Source organism: Cicer arietinum, chromosome 7 (assembly GCF_000331145.2).
Source record: "Cicer arietinum cultivar CDC Frontier isolate Library 1 chromosome 7, Cicar.CDCFrontier_v2.0, whole genome shotgun sequence".
In the NCBI taxonomy this organism is placed as follows: domain Eukaryota; kingdom Viridiplantae; phylum Streptophyta; class Magnoliopsida; order Fabales; family Fabaceae; genus Cicer; species Cicer arietinum.
This window is the reverse complement of record NC_021166.2, coordinates 58,588,953-58,609,024: the sequence shown is the minus strand read 5'-3', so window position 1 is coordinate 58,609,024 and position 20,072 is coordinate 58,588,953. Positions and strand designations below refer to the sequence as shown.

The 20,072-nt window shown below is 31.9% G+C and overlaps 3 protein-coding genes and 1 non-coding gene across 4 annotated transcripts; 1 reads left to right on the top strand and 3 right to left on the bottom strand.

Annotated features, from left to right (window-relative positions):
- The first annotated feature begins 2,109 nt into the window (after positions 1-2,109).
- On the top strand, positions 2,110-8,024 carry LOC101496817 (anoctamin-like protein At1g73020). Its single transcript, XM_004510281.4, has 16 exons — positions 2,110-2,708; positions 3,298-3,367; positions 3,501-3,616; positions 4,134-4,260; positions 4,346-4,446; positions 4,533-4,624; positions 4,838-4,942; positions 5,080-5,349; positions 5,462-5,594; positions 5,686-5,799; positions 5,912-5,979; positions 6,079-6,209; positions 6,369-6,451; positions 6,927-7,034; positions 7,363-7,521; positions 7,628-8,024. Exons 1-16 carry the CDS (start codon positions 2,535-2,537, stop codon positions 7,754-7,756), a joined length of 1,980 nt encoding a protein of 659 aa, XP_004510338.1. The 5' UTR covers positions 2,110-2,534; the 3' UTR covers positions 7,757-8,024.
- A 2,712-nt stretch (positions 8,025-10,736) lies between these two features.
- LOC101497139 (large ribosomal subunit protein eL28y-like) lies at positions 10,737-12,756 on the bottom strand. Its single transcript, XM_004510282.4, has 3 exons — positions 12,569-12,756; positions 11,783-11,946; positions 10,737-11,049 (listed from the first exon to the last, which is right to left on the bottom strand). The coding sequence occupies exons 1-3, from the start codon at positions 12,714-12,716 to the stop codon at positions 10,909-10,911; spliced, it is 453 nt and encodes a 150-aa protein (XP_004510339.1). The 5' UTR covers positions 12,717-12,756; the 3' UTR covers positions 10,737-10,908.
- Positions 11,460-11,549, bottom strand: LOC113787910 (small nucleolar RNA R24). Its single transcript, XR_003474429.1, has one exon. It is a non-coding gene; the product is annotated as a small nucleolar RNA R24 (small nucleolar RNA).
- A 1,139-nt stretch (positions 12,757-13,895) lies between the features above and the next one.
- LOC101497471 (uncharacterized protein At1g51745) lies at positions 13,896-19,154 on the bottom strand. Its single transcript, XM_004510284.4, has 4 exons — positions 18,860-19,154; positions 18,439-18,737; positions 16,179-17,248; positions 13,896-15,507 (listed from the first exon to the last, which is right to left on the bottom strand). Exons 2-4 carry the CDS (start codon positions 18,627-18,629, stop codon positions 14,399-14,401), a joined length of 2,370 nt encoding a protein of 789 aa, XP_004510341.1. The 5' UTR covers positions 18,630-18,737; positions 18,860-19,154; the 3' UTR covers positions 13,896-14,398.
- Positions 19,155-20,072: the final 918 nt, after the last annotated feature.

Here is a 20,072-nt window from a genome sequence, read left to right as displayed (position 1 = left end):
TAAAAAAAATAGAAAGAGAAAAAAATAAAAAAATATATATATATATATATATATATATATATATATATATATATATATATATATATATAGTTAAATCATATTTAGAATTTTTTGTATGTCTAAATAGTGTATCCAAATTATTTTTATCAACCAAATATTTTTCTCTAAACCAAGTTAATGTTTTAGGTATTATAAATGGTGCAAGTTTTTTAAGAGATGTGATTTAGGATTAATTTTTTGACTCAAATCACTAATGTAAATCGTTTTTATTCTCTTTTGTCTAAAGAAGTTATTTTCACACGTATTTAATTTATCTGTTGTGTTTATTTATGGTTTTGTCGTTTTGATGGAGCGTTTTAGTTTTTTAGTTTTTGTCTTGTTGCAGTGTTTTTTTGGTTTAGATTGATAAGTCAACTTCAATTTAATGCAAATTCAATCAATGATTTTAACGTCATCAACGTTTCAGAAGCATAAGTATTTCAGACACCTCAATTTAATATATTTGTATGTTTTATCACATTTGTATTTCGAATACCTGAATTATTCATTTTAATTTTAACAATTTTAAATTATAATGTTTTCAATTAATATAATTTTTATCAATTTGAATAAATGAATTGTATTTTATTAAAAAGAAAAGTGCAAGTTTAAGTAAAAAAAAAAAAAAAACTCTTGTGCAAGCGCAACCATGCAACATTTGAAATACGATGGTTACAAAAATAAAAGTTAAAAAGATTTTACAAAAACAAATTAAAAGTTTATTTGCTACACATATATGTTGAAAATAAAGGTTTAATATAGATTTTATTTTTTATTTTTAAATATAAAATAAAATTATTTGTTATTGACAATTGAAATTGTTTCATATGTATATCTTATTTTTGGGGTATTTTTAGAAGTTAGATTTTGGAGTTGACGATTTTGGAGGATTGAGTCTTTATATTTGAATATATTAAAGATTTTAAAAAAGATGAAACAATAATATGATAAACGAACATTGTATCAAAAAAAGATAAATTATCATATCACATTTTTATTACACTTAATTCATTTTTAGAAATATTTTATAGCTTCTTAATTGAAAAAAGAAATAAATCATCTCCTATGCACCCTTCCAAACAAATATACCTTTAAAATAGATTAATTGGCATACATTATTTTTGTGAAATGTTATATATCCTTGGTAAATCACAATTATGTGTATGTATATTTATATAATTATTTATAGTTAAAGTTAAATATTTTTAATAATCTGATTATTATGATTCACTAACAATGTAAATATTTTTTTACACTAATAATATATATAAATTAAATATTCTTAATATTGTAAAGAAAAAAAATTAGTGAGAGCTTACAATTGACTTTACCAACTAAACTAACAAATTATTATAAATAAAATAATAACATAATAATAACACAAACTATTTTGATCGGAAGTATTTTTCAGACTTATTTGTATTGGAAGGTTATACTGGAAGTTTGGATTGGAACGAGATATTTAACTTAACTGATTTAAATTAAAATTTTAAATAAAATTATTTTTTAAAAGATCATGTTCAAACTCTAACGACAATAAAAAAATAGATTAAAATTTATTGGTTTATTCGCATGAGTTGATATTATATGTAAATACAATTTAAACATTGTGATTGAAATTTACAAATATTTTAATTCCTAAATTTTAAAAAATGTCTAAGATTTGGAATTCAAAAAATCCTAAACGTTTCCTTCTCAAAAATTGTACATTCTATTTTAAAAAAAATATAATTATTATATGTTGAATTCTTACGAGTAACTTTTCCTTTCTCTTTATAAAATATAATTTGAGTGATTAAACTATATCTCAAGTGACAAATATCAAATTTGTTAAGTGCATCATATATCGATTTTGAATTTAGAACCTCATAATTATACGTAAATTTTTAGTAATAATTGTATCGTTTCATCTTTAAATAAATATGATTTAATTTTCTATTTTTTTATATTAATTATAGTAAATATTTATTGTGATGACTATTTACTCTGAATTTATAAGTTCCATAACCCAATTGATATAAAATTTTATTACATAAAAAAAGATTGTTAAATTGAAGAGGAGATAATTCAAAGATGCACGTGTATAACACCGTATACATGTTGGCGAAAGGGCGTTTCCCTAGAACACAAACACGTTCCTCAAACACCTCGAACTTAGATCCTCATTGTACCCTTCCATGTTTTTAGTTTGTGATTACAATAATAAATAATTCTCTAATTTCGCCGTTTTCTTAGAAATTATCGTCATTTTCATTTTACTCTTAACAACGCAACTTTTTTCCCTATTCCCTTCCCTAGATGTTGTTTTTTCATCCCTATAATATTTCATCTTCTAAATTCTTCTATTTTTATGATTCTTCTACAACCCTTTTGACCAAAAAGAAGATCTTTCTTCTACCCATTTGAACATTCATTCTTAATTTCGTTTCAAAAATATATTTTGTTGTTATTTTTGCCTTTTTCTTGATTCTTGATTGAGTCACCGAGGTTGAAAAATGAATAAGAATGAAAATGAAGAAGCTGTGTTTGAAATTGGGGTGGTGATTCCAAGAAGGGTCATTCAAGAAATAGATGAATCCTCTGACTGTGCCTGTGTTCTTATAAAGGAATTCAAGAAGGTTGGGTTTGTAGTTGAGAGAGTAGTTGGCATTGCAGATGAGTTCATTAAGGTTAGGTTTTCTCAATTCCTTTCTATCTTAAACCCTTATGCTTCAGTGTTTGTGTGTGTGTGTGTATATATATTAGTGTGGCAGGAGTTGTTTTTTGTATTCTTGTGGATATATTATATTTTAAGTATTCAATTGATTCTTAAATTTATTTATTTATTTATTTCCTATATGCTTTCATGCCTTAAAGAATTTCCATTCCATGCTTAATGGTGTTTCTGCATAAGTAATTTTGGTTCTATATTTCTATTTGTTCCTTTCTTTGATTTCTCATAAAAGGAATTTATTTATTTTAGTTCCTTTCTTTCTTATGCTAATAGAAAGGAATTGACAAAACAAAGGAACAAATAGAACCAAAATTACTGCATAAGACAGTAACCAAGGAATTTTCTGTATATGGAAAATGCTAAACGTGTGCCCTTAGAACACTTGTTAATATACTAAAGATATTCACAACATAATTACTATTTGTGGAATCCTTAACATGTGCCATTAGGACACAATGGTGTATCTATATGATTTTTTAATCAGTTGGTGTGTCTAATTTAAGCATTATTGTGGAGTAGCTAAAACTTGGGTGTGATTGGTTTAGTTGGCTGCACCTTTGGAGACATTAGGGAGAGCTGCAGCTGAACTACAAATCAAGAAAAGGACTCATATAGGTATATATGAAAATCCCTAAGAAGGGGCATGTATATTTAGCTTATACAATTTTATGTTTTAAGTTCAAAGTGTCAAATGTTGCTAGCTAGCATGTGATTTACTGATTGTTTGTGTTATTGTACTCCATGTCAGGTATGGATTTACATTTTGAGGTGGAGGAGGTTGAAGCTTTTGTGAAACAACCTGATGGTTCTGTTTTCAGTTGGTGCGAGCGGTTTCATTGCTATTGTCACTTGATATATGGAATTGTAAGTTCTTTCATAGCCATTCATAGGCTTTTTTCGGTAAAAAATAGCGGATGAGCTTATAGCGGATAAGCTAACTGATTGAATTTGAAGTGTTTGGTCAAATTAACAGTTGAACTTACTGGTAAATATAAAATGACATGAAAATATATTTTAAATTAATATTTGATATTTTTAAATTATGATAGTGAGGGTAAAAATGAGTTCAAGTATTTAAGCTATAAACTATAAGTTCAAAAGTTACTTGACGTAGCATATTAAAAAAGCACTGTAGCCTTGTGAGAGAAAATTGTTACCAAATAGGTCTGTTTTGATTGTAGAAGCTTATAATAAACTATAGTTTGGTCTTGCTAAACAGAGCCACAGTCTCTACATCTCAAAATCATTAGCTAAATGAAAAAAGAAAATATGACTTGTTTTCAACTTTGTTGCTATGATGATATTATGAAATGGCAGCCTTGTATGAACTCTTTATTGACATGTCTTAACATTTTGGTTCTCTTGCATTTTGAATTTGCAGGTAAACAACAGCAAATCAGCTATAACCCTTAAATTTGATGGAAAAGAAATCTATTGGGAAACTGGGGAGAATCTCATTCAGAAATTGGAATCTGAGAACATTGTCAAGCAAGTCTTTCCTTTGCATGGTGTTTTTACTCACACGTTGCATCAAATTTTTCTGTAGACTTACTTTCACTTGAGGCTTGAACTAATATTTCTTTTGGTTGATAGATGAAAAGACGAGAAAGAAACTTCTCAGGACTTGGGCTCTTCATTGGTGGGACTTCACAAGTCAGCCGATCGATGAGATTTATTCATATTATGGGGCAAAGGTAAATGTAATTATTAGCTTTACCACATTATATGAAAACAATATTATCCATACTCCTTATCCTATGAATGAACGAATAATCTGCAGATTGCAATCTATTTTGCTTTTCTTGGAATGTACACACGGTGGCTGCTCTTCCTCGCTGCATTTGGTCTTACATTGCAATTGATTGATTTTAGGTGAGCCAATAGCTTCTTTATTTTTGCATCTGGCCAAGTGATTATATCTTAACCCTTCGGTTTCCAGTGGAAGGGGCCTTGGTAACCTGGTGTTGGGCCGGGATGTAAGTAAAGGTTGGTCAAGGATTGTTCCAGTCAGGATTTTTCCGAACGATTTGTCTTTAATCGGAGCTCATTAGCCAAATAATTGTATGACTTCTTATTACATTTCAGGTCAATGAAGTTAGTAGTGCTTCCTGTTTTCTTCGTCGTGGTGATAGTCTGGGCCGTAATGTTTTGTCAATTCTGGAAACGTAAAAATTCAGCACTTTTAGCCAGGTATTGATATTGATTTACTTTTCACTACTTTTGGAATCAATGCATTCACTTTTCGTAGGTGTAACTACCCTTTTCTAGATGCTTTTTATGCCCTCACACACTCACACTTTTCTCTCATGTTGTGGTGTTGCTTGCAGATGGCCTATTAGCTCTGCAGTCACAGCTGATCCAGGATACAAGATTCCAGGCACAAAGGGCAGTTCCCTACAGCCTCCGTTGGAACTCCTTAAATTATTTGAGACTGATAGAGCAAAAGGAAAGGAAGTATTCCAGAGATATGAGTGGTTAGGGCGTTTTATGCGATTCAGAAATGATGCCATCATCATCTTCAGCATAATCTGTCTCCAATTACCATTTGAATTGGCATACGCACATCTTTATGAAGTCATTGGTTCCGACGTAATTAAGTGAGAATCTATAATTGGGTGCTAAAAAGTGTCAACTATTACCAGTCAAATAAATTCTTATATATTTCATTATGATGAATTTACGATTCTTGTTTTAATTGCTTTTGTTCAGGTTTGGGCTCACTGCTGTTTATCTTTTCGCCATTCAGTATATTACTAAGATTGGAGGCCAGGTATCTGTCAAACTTATCAAATATGAAAACAATGAAAACACAGAAAAACGGGCTGATAGCTTGGTCTACAAGGTAAAAACGGGGAATTAGTACATCCTATTGTGCTTTTTATTTTTTTCTCTAATACCTAACATGAAACTTAGACGATGACTTTCTTCTGCAGGTATTCGGTCTGTATTTTATGCAGACATACATTGGGATTTTTTATCATGCCTTGTTGCACCGTAACTTTGCAACTCTTCGTAAAGTGCTGATTCAACGACTCCTTCTGTCTGAGGTTATCTTCGTTTCATCCTTCCCCCTTTTTCCACTTACTTTTCTAATTTTTTTCTCTATTTACTTTTGAGTTTTTTTCAACTTAGTGTGGAGTAACAGACCATTTTTTTCAGGTGTTGGAAAACATGGTGGAAAATTCATTGCCTTATCTCAAATACAGCTACAAAAAGTACAGTGTTCGGTAAGCGTTAATTATCCCTTTAGACATGAACTATACTAGGTACTCTTTTTATACCATATTACAACCATAGAGTTTTTAATTTATCTTTCATTTTTCAAGACACAAGAAAAAGAAAGAGAAAGGAGAATCAACAGATAAAATTCAGTTTAGTTCTAGAGTAGAGAAAGAATACCTCAAGCCTTCTTACTCTGCCAGCATTGGCGACGAGCTTGAAGATGGGTTATTTGACGGTACTTCCAAAACCATCATACTCTCAAATTGCATGTGATATTTAAAGATGGCACATTTCTTCTGGATGAACGTGTGTATGCCATAGTTAGAACGAAAAAGCGTAGTTTCGCTAATGTTGTTTCTTTGATCTAACTTAGATTATTTTAACCTGGTTGCAGATTTCTTAGAGTTGGCATTGCAGTTTGGAATGATTTTGATGTTTGCTTGCGCATTCCCACCTGCATTTGCTTTTGCCGCTGTGGTATAAATGCTTTTGTCTTTCCTAGCTTACTTTCGGAGGCTTATTTAGACTTATCTTTTGGCATAAGAATAAACACTTGTGAGACTGTTTGATAGAGCTTATGTTCACAGCTATTAATATGTCCATAAGTTATCGTGATAGCTTATGACAACAGCTTATAGCTTATACCCAGGCAGTAAAATGATATGTGCATATGTTAGAAGTGTTTAATTAAGTTATTTATTCAAATAAGGTCATAGAAAAGTTTCTAAAAATAGCTTATATGTCCATAAACTGTTTTCAGTTTATTTTCCTAAGTCCCCATAAAGGCTTATAGAAAACAGTTTATATAGAGCTTGTGTAAAGCTTCCCCTTGTTTTTTCTTTGATTGTAGAAATGCTTAAACACTTTTCACCGTAGCTATAAATGCTGTTTAATTCATTTTAAGCTTTTGTGAAATGTTATGTCGTTGACAACTCGATCCTTACCTGTTCAGAACAACATTATGGAAATCAGGACCGATGCACTGAAGCTGCTAGCAATTTTGAGACGGCCTGTTCCTCGAGCCGCAGCAACAGTAGGAGCCTGGCTTAACATTTTTCAGGTATTTATTTTATGCGACTTTTGAAGGTTCTGTCAATTGTTATTTTGGATGGTTCACTTTATATTGCTGATAATTTAGATTTCTTGTTTACCAAATAAGCAACTATATAGATTGTGAATCTGCCAAAAATTTCAAAATTCAACTTTTTTTAAGCATGCCTTTTCCGACTAGGTGCCTACATGAATCAATTGATGCCAATAAGTCCCATTATATATTATGTCTAAAGATAGATCATTCAAACTGCATTCTTTCGCATGTGATGCCGCACTATAAAGTATACTTGATTTATATCTCACTGATCATTTGAGGATATCCTTCAATTTTGCAGTTTCTCATATTGATGTCAATTTGCACCAACTGTGCTCTTTTGGCATGGCTATATGACGAGGAAGGAAAATGGAAAGTAGAACCTGGACTTGCAGCTATCTTAATCATGGAACATGTCCTTTTGGTGATTAAGTTTGGTTTCTCTCGCTTGGTTCCTGAGGTGATTGTTTCGAATTCCGCTACACTAAAGTGCCGCTATTTGACAACAACGTTTTCATGTAAGAGGTGTTTTGTGGGAGATGACTAAGTTATTGTTTTGTTTGTAGGAACCTGCTTGGGTAAGGGCGCACCGTGCGAAACACACTACACAGGCACAAGATTTGTGTTCTAAGAAGCTTCTAAGGACAATTTCTGGAGGAGAAAGGAATTTTGGAGAAATGAAGAAGAAATTGTAGTTTTAGTCTTTTTTTTGTTTTGTCACTCCAGCTTGAGAGAAAGAAAGCTTAAGCTGGATTGTTATTTTTGTTTTGTCACTCCAGCTTGAGAGAAAGAAAGCTTAAGCTGGATTGTTATTTTTGTTATCTATATTTTCCTATGGCTGATATGTATATTCAAAAAGGTATTTTGTAGTAATTGTGAATATAGAAGTTACTAAAGCTTTTCAAAGTGTCAGTGAAACAAGGCTTGTGTCTATTTTTAGGAGTATTTTTGCACTTGGAGATTTTTCTTGTGGTTCATTTTTGTAAATTATAATTTTTTTTGTTTATATATTTTGAAAAGAGAGATCTATATGCTTTGGTTAAATAATACAATGTGTATTATATTAAAAAAAAACCCTGTATTTTAATTACAGTGTTGACATTTGACACAAATGTTGGATTATTCATTCTGGTAGTGATAATAGAGACAGCAGCATATAATTATTTTCTACAGACAGAAAAGCATGTCATGAGAAGGGTTCAATGCAATTTCAATGTATTTTCTACATACATTGGCATTAAAATTTATTGACATTTACGACAAGAGAATCAATCATGAGATTTATTTGACTAATATTTGATAATTTTATTGACCAAATTAGTAATTTTAATTTTTTATTGACAAATTAGGTGTTTAAAATAAAAAATTGAAGCCATTAAAATTATAACATACCGATATTTTGGATTCTCATTTATAAAGAAATAAACATTGGACGTCCAAATACTTCAAATAAAATTGCTTGGAGTAAGAGAATCTATAGAAAACTAAAAAAATACAAATATTTTGAAACTCGGAGGAATAAAACAAACTAAGAACAAAATACAACTTAAGTGATGCAGAATTTATATACATTTCACACTATAATTTAGCAATTCAATAGCAAAACAAAAGATTACTTTTCTCATTCCAAATTATAATTACAATATATTTTCAATAGATTGAAACAAATTTGAAATATGGTACTATACTAATATACTATAGTATTTACTGTTAGTTGCATAAAAAATAAAAATTAATTAGATATATGTTAATAAAAATAATTAATAGAGTTAAAAACTTAAAAGAGAGAGATAAATTTATGAAGATCTTCCAAAACGGGCACTAACTTGTCGAGCATATGCAACAACAGCCTTAGCCCATCTCTTGATTTCAACTTTCAACTTGTTGGAATCCATTTCTTTAAGATTCTTCCCTTGCTCCATAGACACCACCTCAACCGAAGAGAAACAACGATTAAAACGTCTTCTTTTTTGGCTCTTTAAATTGGATACCTCACTGCCACTATTATAAGATAGAGATTTCTTCACAGACATATTATACTTTTTGTTGTTTTATTAGCTGCCAAAATAGTTTGTAAAAATTAATGTAGTACAATATCAATTGAATTATGATGTTTTTGTTTAGTATCTACTCATTTTAAAGGGTAGCGAATGCGTGTCATAATTTGCTTTCATTGACTTTAGACTTTGTCCACACTTCTAGGATGGATTCCTAAACAAGTTTAATTTCATTAATTAATAATTTATCCGAAAAAATTAATTAATATCTTATCACACTATTATATATGTGTGTAGGTACCACGTTAACTTAACTACGAAGAATAATTAGAAAAATAAGTGATTTATATGATGTAATAATGTGATTCAACGATTGGTTTGGTTAAGTTTAAGTGGTAAAAAATAATTAAAATGTAATGTAATGTAATATACAAAGTTTAACTCGTGAATATACTTTGACTTGTGTGTGCGTGTACGGCTAGTACGAATCACACAAACTATCCAAATAATAAGCATATGGTTTAGAATACGATTTCACATGAAAAATCAATGGAATTATTATACGACTACTTGTACGAGGCAAATAAGAAATTGTCGAGCATATGTTTCATGTTCAAGCCAAGTTTCAAACACCTTAACGGTTGAAATTATTTTGCTTAATAAAGAGACCTCACACACATTAATCATGACATTAGCATTATTGCATGTGTTACATATGAACTCATCGCTTATTTGTTGGGTGGTGAGGAAGAAGTCTCACATTTGATTGAAATGTCAATCTTGAGTGGCATGTAAGTGAAAAACACATTTAATTTCTTAAGATTTTGTGGTTTTTCTTAATCAACTATAATAATTTTCACTTGTTTTAGGTTCCACTCATGGCCATAAAAATTAGTGATAATTAACTTCCATTTGTACCAAAACTACTTTAAAAATTACAAATTGAATTATACTTGGATCTCTTAACCATTTGACTCAGTTAAAACCATATCTATTTTTCAGTCTCTCCATTTCTTTCGTTAGTAACGTTGTAGATATATAAATCATTCACGTGTTTTGAAAATTATGACATTTTTCTTGCATAATTAAACTTTTTTACATTTAAAACATTCATAATTAAAGTATTCATTTCTTTTAAGAAATGGAGAGGATCTTTACTCCCATTTGATGTGTTTGATCAAAATATATTTAAGATTGGTGAGCTACCTTAATATATCCGGAAAAAAATGGATGATACAGGAAATAATTAAGAGCTTTCTTCAAAAAAATCAAAGACAAGTACATAAGAAAACATAGTTGAGACAACTAAAATCTATAAATCAAATTGAACACAATTAAGTTACAAAGTAAAAGTTAAATTATATCAAGATGAAGTAACATTTTCAAAATTTCACAAGATATGATTTTCTGAATCAAATCCAAGTTCCAGCTGTTGCATGGAAATAACCTAAAGATGAAAAACATTTTATTTGTGCTAAAAAAATCCTCGTGACAACTGTTTTCAAGGAAAAGTCTAGAAAACTGATGTCTTCCGGCAAAAAAGATAAAAAAAATTAGAAAAGTAAAATCTCATGTTTTAATTCAAGATTCAATGCCAAGGGCACTACTCATTCCTCATTTGCCAGTTGACTTTGACAACAATATCAATCACGATAAAATGGATACATCAAGACACAAATCAACCAAGCTGATATCTATAACAAGCTAGTTCTGGTTTAATATTGAATAGTAAATAAATAATTGCATTTCAAAACTCTGGAAAATCTAGAATGGATTCAAAGGAAGTAGTAACACAAAATGTGGGACAAAAACAAGGGTTCAAACGTAATGAAACTGTTCTAGAATGACTTTCACTTCCTGCCAAGGACCTTCAAAGCTTGCCTATTCCTCTTTTTGACACCGGACTTTGCAACTTTGAGGCTTCTGTGAACTGCACTCAACCTTGCAAGAGCTGCCTTCTTCAGATCAGGCCTGTAGTAGTTATCTGCAACCTGCAGCAAATCACTTTGTCGGGTTAAAAAATATAGATGTGGCTATATATGGATTAACCAAAATACAAACTTCACATAACTATTAATACGCATATATTAAATGAAAAAGATATAAACAAGCATTAAAATTGGGATTGTTTGTATAAAAAAACTATTTTCCACCATCACATTAAATAGACATGCATGTCATAAAGGCTAATCATCATAGCAATTCAAGTTAAAAAGCAAAATTTCGGGGAAGTTCAGACCAAAACCAACATAGTTACTTTAAGATGATTAATTAAGACACCAAAATTATTAAATGAGAAGAAAAATTAACAAGCATCAGTAAAAGAGGCAGGTTTTATCTATTAACAATATTTTATCAGGAAAAGATCAATACAATACATTCATGAAAGAACTTTAAAATGATAGCTCAGAAGCCAAGCGTAACATGGATATTTCACTGAAGAACCCCACATAGGGATTCTACTTATATGTTAGAGGCTCATCACTGCTGAATATTGATGGGTAAGGGTCAACAATTGGGACGGAAACAAATTGACAACGGAAATAAACATCAACCAACAAACAGGAATTACAATCAATATCTAAATAGTACGGTAAACAGTAATAAGATCAGTTGGATATTGAGAGCAGATAAAACATCAAACTACAGGTATTAGAACAAAATTTCATACACCATTAACATTCTAGTTTTCTTTTAACCAAAACAGAGTTTACAAAACAACACCTGATTTTGAACTGCCTTTGCCAACCTACTGAACTCCTTCTTCATGACAGATTTGTGAGAAATTGCTGAAGGCTTGTTTTGTTTCCTTGACTTAGTTGTGGCCAACAACACAGCCTGATCCTTACCAGCAGGCTGAATGGTAACAGTTTTCTTGTTTGCCAAACCTGACATATATCATTCTATAAATAAATTCAACCAAAAAACAAATGAAATACAATAATCCATACAACATATCATAACAAAATAAAGTGAAACTTTACAACTCACAATTGAAATACATGATTTATATCTCCTCTACTACCCTCACTGGTTAATCACAAGATCATAAAAGTATAGATTTCAGAATCATCCGAACTTCTACCTCAAACAATGCAATCTCATATATAATAGTTTTCTATCATAGTAAATTAAAAATCAACATAAAAAAAGTAACAAGATAAAACAATTGTAATACAAGGATTCATCCTACATAGCATACCATAGTAAAGTGAAAATTTACAACCAACAATTGAAAAGCATGGCTTTTTCTTAAGCAATAGAATGAAGCTAACATTAAGATCAGTTAACCAACAATCCCAATCTCAAAAGTTCAAAAATTCAAAATCATCCAAACTTCCACATCAACAATACAATCACAAATATCCTCACTTCATATAGAGAAGTAAAACATCAACAAAAAAAACTTAGCATCTTAAAATTAAAAAAGGTTAATTTTTTTCAAATACCCATTATAAAAAATTCAAAAACCCCATCAAAATTTAAGCAATAAGAAAAAAGGAGACATACCAGAGTACTTGAAGGAGTTAAGATTGTAGAGATTGTTGCTCTCTCTACTGAATTGAACACTCTGAGTGTTGTTGCCGAACTCTTTCACCAAGAAGGAGTTGTTCTTCTTCACGATCTCCCATATGAGTTGCCCTGGTACTGTCGCCATCTTCTCCTCCGTCGCCTGCAACGCACAACTAGGGTTTTTCTTTTGCTTTGAGTTTATATATAAGTTGCAATTGCAATAAGGAAACCCTAATTTTTCGATTGGAATGAACCGGGTTCGGGAAATTCGACCCGTTGAAAGATCCACGAATTGTGGGTTCAATTGGACCAATGATTTAGTAACCCAAATAAGTAAGGCAAATGTTATTAACACCTCCACTTTTAAAATTTACCACCTCCACTTTTAAAATTTACCACCTCCACTTTTAAAGTTTACCACCTCCTAATACAACCTTTATAAAGATTTGAAAGCTCATCTCCATCTCTTCTCACCACCCCTTTACTTCTTACACCCCTTCCTCTCTCCATCATTATTCATGATCAAGGCGTTTGCTATTTAGTTTGAATATTTTGAGGTAAAAGGTTATCTATCTAAAAATATATCATATTGTTCAATTGTATAGATTGTTTCCAAAGAAAAATAAATTTGATCCAATCCCATTCTAGTTTAGATCAAACCGACTCATTCAAATTTTAACGATGCATAATTAGTTAACTACGTTTTTATTGTACTACTAAGTATTGTCAAAAACTAATAAACAATAAATCAATACACCACATACTAGTAATAAAACAATTGAGTATTAAAATGTGTATATGTGTGGTTGAATTAAGTTTAGTTCAATTTCAAAAACACTAACCCAAATTCTTATTCGATCATGTTTAAATTCTTATTCGATCATGTTTAATTGGTTAGTGTTTTTTATTTAAATCTGTTTAAAAGTATCGCAATCATCTCCCTCAACCTTAAACCATGTTTTCCATTAGGAAATTCAAATTATTTTTGCATTTACAAACTTCAGAAGAACTGATATATAAATTTATAGACATATTAATTCAATCTAAGAAGTTAGATTTACCAAAAACAAATTTTCGAAGAAAGAGCTACCATGTTAGCTCGTCTCCTAACAAACCTAAGTATATAGTTTGATCCAGACTCCAACATAAGATCCATAGTTTGTAGAGTTTGGAAACATGTCTACAATTCCTTTTTACTATCTACTTCGAAAGATGCATTAAACTAACTAATTAAATATGTGTATAAAATTAGTATATATAGATCATAGCCAAATAGTCAAAATATCTGAAGCTAATAAATTAAAACATACACAACAAAAGAAAATGATAAAATTCTTGACAATCTGTATATGTATCTATGGCATGATGACAAGGTTCCATACAATACAAAATTGAAATGGTGACCCACTCACAATTACAATTTTGGTTTAGCCTATGTAGGATTCATATAATGGACTTTGGAATAAATTGCCAACTACAACTCCAGCAGCATGAGAGTAGATATAAACTTACTGAACCAAACAACCAGATAAATACCTAACAAATAACCAACCATATCTTTACCTCTCATCCAATGTTACATTATTTACAGAGCCAAAAACAAAGCTCATGTGATTGAAACTCCTACCAGTTCTACATAAAAATGTCTTCAAATTGTACACAAGATTCAACCTTTTCATGGCAGAATGTGTGCTGCTGCTGCTGCTGCAAACTGTGCATAAAGTTAAAAAATAAAATATTTTCTAACCAAAATCTCTTAAAAATTACCAACAAAGAAACAATTCTCTGCACCATTCATTCATTGTAAACCCTCTCCAATAACTGATTTCATTGGTTTGCTGTTGATACTGCACGGTGTGTCGACCGTGCCTGACCGCTCACTGCCTCGTTTATCCTACTGAATACTACTGTAAGTGGAATACAAGCTATAACGGGACCCTTCAGCTTATCTACCACTGGCTTTCTCTCGTCTTCTGACTGTCTGTGACCGGTCAACGAGGACAACTTCCGAATTTTTTTATTCAACAACCCAGATTTTTTTGACTTGGAAGATTTACTGCGCGAAAAACGCGACGATTTCTTCTTTGATGGTATGCGTCTAGTTACTGACTTTGAATTTGGCTTCTCCGCCTCACAATAGATATCACCGACTTCCATGTCACCTACAATGCCACTCAACAATTTATCGCAATGACCTTCCTCCAACACCTCAACTGTCAAAGGGTGTCCGATAAAGGCTTTGCCATTTAGTTTACTCACAAGAGAAACCAAAGGGACGTGTTGTGGCCGGTAGCTGGATTTAACTTCTAGTTTAACATCATATAATGTCCCATCAGAACTAGAGTTTCTTCCAGGAAAATCCGTCGTTTCATATCTGGAGTTAACAGTAAAGCGCGACTGGCGATAAGGAAGCGATCTCTGAGGTGCGAGAGATCCGTCCGGCAATAGCTTTGCTTCTACTGCTGTACCCCTGATATGCTTGCTCATGTCCCGAAACCCTTCTGCTTGACCTTCAGCAACAGGCTTGCACTTGATTTGAGAAGTAGAATTGTATGAAGTATTGGATACGCCTGTGCCGTTCCAATCAACTTTCTGTTTCTGACCAGCACCTTGACAGAATCCATCCGAGTTCCCAATTCCTGTTAAATAACCACTGGATTCACCAGCCATGCCCGCATACTTTCTCGAGACTTGTTTTCTATTTTTATTTGTATGTCTTAAATTCCTCTTTCCTTTTGACTGCCACTTTGAACTATCATTGTCTGCTCTATCACCAATGGTATCGTGACCAGCAGCTGAACTGGTACAACCAGAATCATTCTTGAATCCATTTCTCAATGGAAAAGCTTCAGTTGGACTAGCTTGACAAGATTGCGGTTCCAATGCACTAACTTGGGGCATGCCAGATGAACAAGAAACAAGTGTGGGTGACAAACCTAGCAGAAGAAATTGCAACAATAATGTGAGGTAACTATCCAGCCTAGATATAGCTAATATGATGCAGCACAGAAGAAATATAATCGTACTCTATTCTACACGAAAGTAAACGAAAACATTTATATACACAATTACCATAATTATGCTTACTCCACATCTAAAGCTCGAAGAAGAAACTTTAAATAATGAATTTGCACACTAATATTGAGTCATACAAAAATAATAACCATGAAAAAAAGTACAACCAAACAACAATCTTGATGGAGAAGGGGGAAAAGTATGAACTTAGGATAAGTTTTCTTCTGCAGCAAAGTAAAGTGACTGCGCTGTATATCTTAAGTTTTTTACTTCGAAAGCCATGCTTCAACTTACCTTATTCAACTGTTACAATTCATGATGTATGATTCAACTGTTACAACTTACTTATCTCTCTTTTCAAAATTCCATGTTATGTTCCACAGTTCTAAGCAGTTCATAAACTATTTTACAAAATTTATGCAACACACCAAACTAAACACCTAAATCTAACATGAAACCAAAAGGCAAAGTTAGTAAATGGGAGTGTGAAGGAAAATCACTATTTAGCAGGCTACAAGGAGATAAAAATGAACTGCAAAGCATTTAGATATATAAGAGTAGAAGACACTGAGGAAATCACGGTCTAGTGTACCTGGTCCTGGAGTGAGTTTCTCCTCCCCTAGATCCCCAACAAATGGCACATCAAATAATACATCAGAAGAATCATTGTCAGCTAGCCCATGTATTCCCGAAGTCCCATTCTCCTTGACCTTGTGCTCTATTTGTGAAAAATCACTACCATGGTCATGAACAATTAATGAAGTCCCATTCTCACAAGCAGCCTCGGCACAATCTGAATTGTGAATTTCCATTGCAGAACTTCTCTTTGAATCCGTAAAATCTAACCCTGAAATCCTTCCATCAGTTATCCCACATAATGGAGGACTGCTTGAACTTGGAAGCTGATCACAAGTGACAGGAACTGATACCATGGCAGTACTCTCTAAAACCTTTGTCAAAGGCCGGCGTCGATATTTTCTTTTCAATAATTCATGAACATTTGCCACCTGCGATCTCTTCCTTTTCAGAGAAGAATAACCCTTAACACCATTGACAGAAGTTCCGTTTGGCAGGCCATTCCCTGCAATTGAATTGTTGAGGGAAGCACTGACATGCTGAGTTATCTCGGTTAGACCTGAACCCTGGACCTTTCTCTTTGACACTACACCAACGCCGAGGTCCTCAAGTCCTCTCATTCTCTTAACTCCTTCAGTTCCATCATCTTCTGAATCATTAGGTGTTCTTCTCCTCCTTCCCTGCAAAGGTTGCATCTTTAAAGAACCATTACGATTAGGTTCTTCAAAAGATATACCAGATTGTGACAATTCTGGAGCTGAATTAGAATTGTCTCCAGAGTCACTCAAATCATCAGTGACGTCCTCGTTGACATCACCAGAATTAGACATCGTAGGTAATTCTCCAGCTGATTCACCGTGTTCACTACCAGATTTATCAGATCTGGAGCATAACGGTAAGGGTACCTTGTCCAAGTGAGCACTCTCTAGCTCAAGAGCATGAAGAATAGCATCTTCCCTGCGAGCATACTTCACTGCCTTCTTGCCTAAACTAGCAGCAGATGCCTTTGCCTTCTCAATGCATTCGTCATACTCTCCACAACGAAAAGCTTTTACCCGCTTTGATTTTTCAAGATTATACCAATCACTGCACAACAAATGAGTTTTTCCAAAATCAAACCTTATGCAGACATAAATGAAATTTAACATCTCAATCAACCAACAAATTCAAGAATCAACATCGACAGTTTGTGTACAGAAGCTAATGCAATCTATATTTTCTCTGATGTTTATATCTACGTATAACCTATGTATATCTAAAGTAATATAATAAAAACAACTTCATAAGTCTCACTCGTCGAAAGAATGCACACTGATCTTTTGCTGCAAACAGTATATATCCTACAAAGGATCAAGTACAAGTGCGACATACTGATAGTATTCAATTTAAGAGCAATGGTCCATGACTGAAACGTTTCCTAATATCTCAGAAAACCCAAAAAGGACGTCACACAATAGCTCCAAATTTCCAATAATATAAACCAGAAACACAAAATCATGTATGTAAAATTGCTTTGAAAAAAGTCTCCACAATATTAGGATATAAACCAACATCTTATTGAAGTTATTGAAAAGCTTGTTTCAAATATAACAATCCATTGCATGGTGTGAAGCCGCAGCCACCACCCCTCCCCTCAAACGCTCGAAAAAACTAAAACTTCAATTTTCAAGCAAGCATCATGCAGCTACAGAATCAAACCAGCAATATAAAACTACAGCGCACCACCCAATTAAGGGTGCTATTGGCAGATATAAAAAAGATAGTTAGACAAGCATGTAACAAACTATTAAAAGCATAGCTTCCTATTATGCCAAAATCAATTCTCTCCACACAAAACCTACAAAATAATCAAACACCAAGTCTTTGTTTAGGAGGGGGTTTAAGAGTGGAGGGTTTATGGCAAGCTCTCCCTTGTTTGGGAGTTTTTAAAATACAGGTAATGAATTTGGAGATTCTCTAAAAACCCTCCAAACCCCTTCTCCATGGTTTTATTATCAATCCCCCAAATTGAGGGGTTTTGAACTCCAAACAAAGAGAGGGACCACCCTCTCCTCTCCTACACCTAAAACCCCTCTTCTCCCTCCTAACTTTCAAACACAACCTTAACATCAAAATCAACAATCATAAGGCTAAAAACTTGTATACCATCAACAAAACAGGTAACACCAAAAAAAGCCACAAAAATGCACACAACACAAGAACACAAGCCAATTAATAAAAAACAAAAGTGAAAAACCAATATATAAATAAATCAAATAACAAGAAGAAACACTTACACACTAGCATCCTCACGACCTAAAAGCTTCACCGGAGTACCCGATCTCGGAGAAACCAAACAACCTTCAGACAATTCATCAAGACTCATTATCCGACCCGGCCACCACGACCCATTTCTTCGCCGGACCCAAACCAAACCACCAACCGAAGCATTTATTCCATTGATATTCGATTCTCCAGAACTACCCATTTCACTTCAAAAAAAAAACCAATCCTAAACCCCCATTGCAGAACAACCCAAGTTCAGAAACAGCTGAAAGTTTTCACTTTTGAATGAAACAGCACAACCCCTTTAAACCTAAAACACAAAACACACCAAAAAAACATTAAAGACTAAATTTTTAGCAATCGTGCATGCAATAAAAAAATAATAAATTTACTCAAAAAATAATTAAAAAAAAGGTAGAAAAAATGATGAACCTAGACAAAGGGGTTGTGGAGGGAGAAGATCTAGCTAAGAAAAAAAAATGGAAGAAGGTGAAGAAGTGAAATGGAAATTGAAGAGTGAAAGAAAGGATCTAAATTGAGTGTTGTTTTGACATTTTGGTAAAGAGAGGATGTAGAGAGAGTCACGGTGGCATGTAGAGAGAGTACAGAGAGGTGAGTGTGGGTGGGAAAGAGGGAGTGAGTGAGAAGAAGCGGTTCCTGAAGAGAGAGAGAGAGGAGAGAGAGAGTTCCCTGTTTGGATCAAAATGTAAGTTATGGAATCTTTTAGGCACTTGGTCCATTTAGAAATGAGGAGGGAGCCAAATAGATGCTTTTTTTTCAATTTTTTATGTGTGTATGGTGAATTTAGGGTAAGTTTTTTTAGTTTGTTAAATATTCTAAATAAATATATTTTAATATTTAATTATTTAAATATTACTTTTAGAGATTTTTTTAAATAAATGGAGATTATCTTAGGTTTGTTTGTTGTATTGAAAAAAGTTTTTTTTTATTTTTAAAGTTAGATATAAAAAATTATTTTTATGAGAAGATAATAGAAATAGTTTCACATTTAAAGTAGTTTTATATATTTTCAGATTTTATTTTTTATTTTTAAAAAGTTTTAATAAATAAATAGAAATTTTTAAAAGTAATTAATTTTAAAAAAAAATTCTTTAATTAATGTTTTTTCTAGATAATTTTACAAAATTATCGAAATTAATTCTTTAAGATATATATTTTTTTGTCCAAGAAAATGAATTTATTTTTTCTAAAATATCAAAATCTTTTGAGGATTGAGTAGTTGGCATAATTTAATATTTTATTGGTACTATAATATAAATTAAAAAATATATATATATAGTTTATTTAAATCTTATATTATTTACATTCACTTTTTCGATCATTTTTTTTATATTATAAAATGAGAAAGTAAATTTTTTTTTTTGGTACACACAATCAATAGTTAAAACTCTACCATGTGATTAATAGATTAATCTTTTTTATATAAAAACTGATAAATCTTTATTTATAAATCTTTAATTAAATTTATTTATTTTTATTTTGTTACATTATCGTGAGAATTCTAATAATAACTATTAATTTTAGTTGAATATGTTACTTTACAAAATTACTTTTTATAATAGAATTTTACTATATTTAAGTTTAAATTTATCAAAATTAAAGAGACTATGCATAAATAACTACT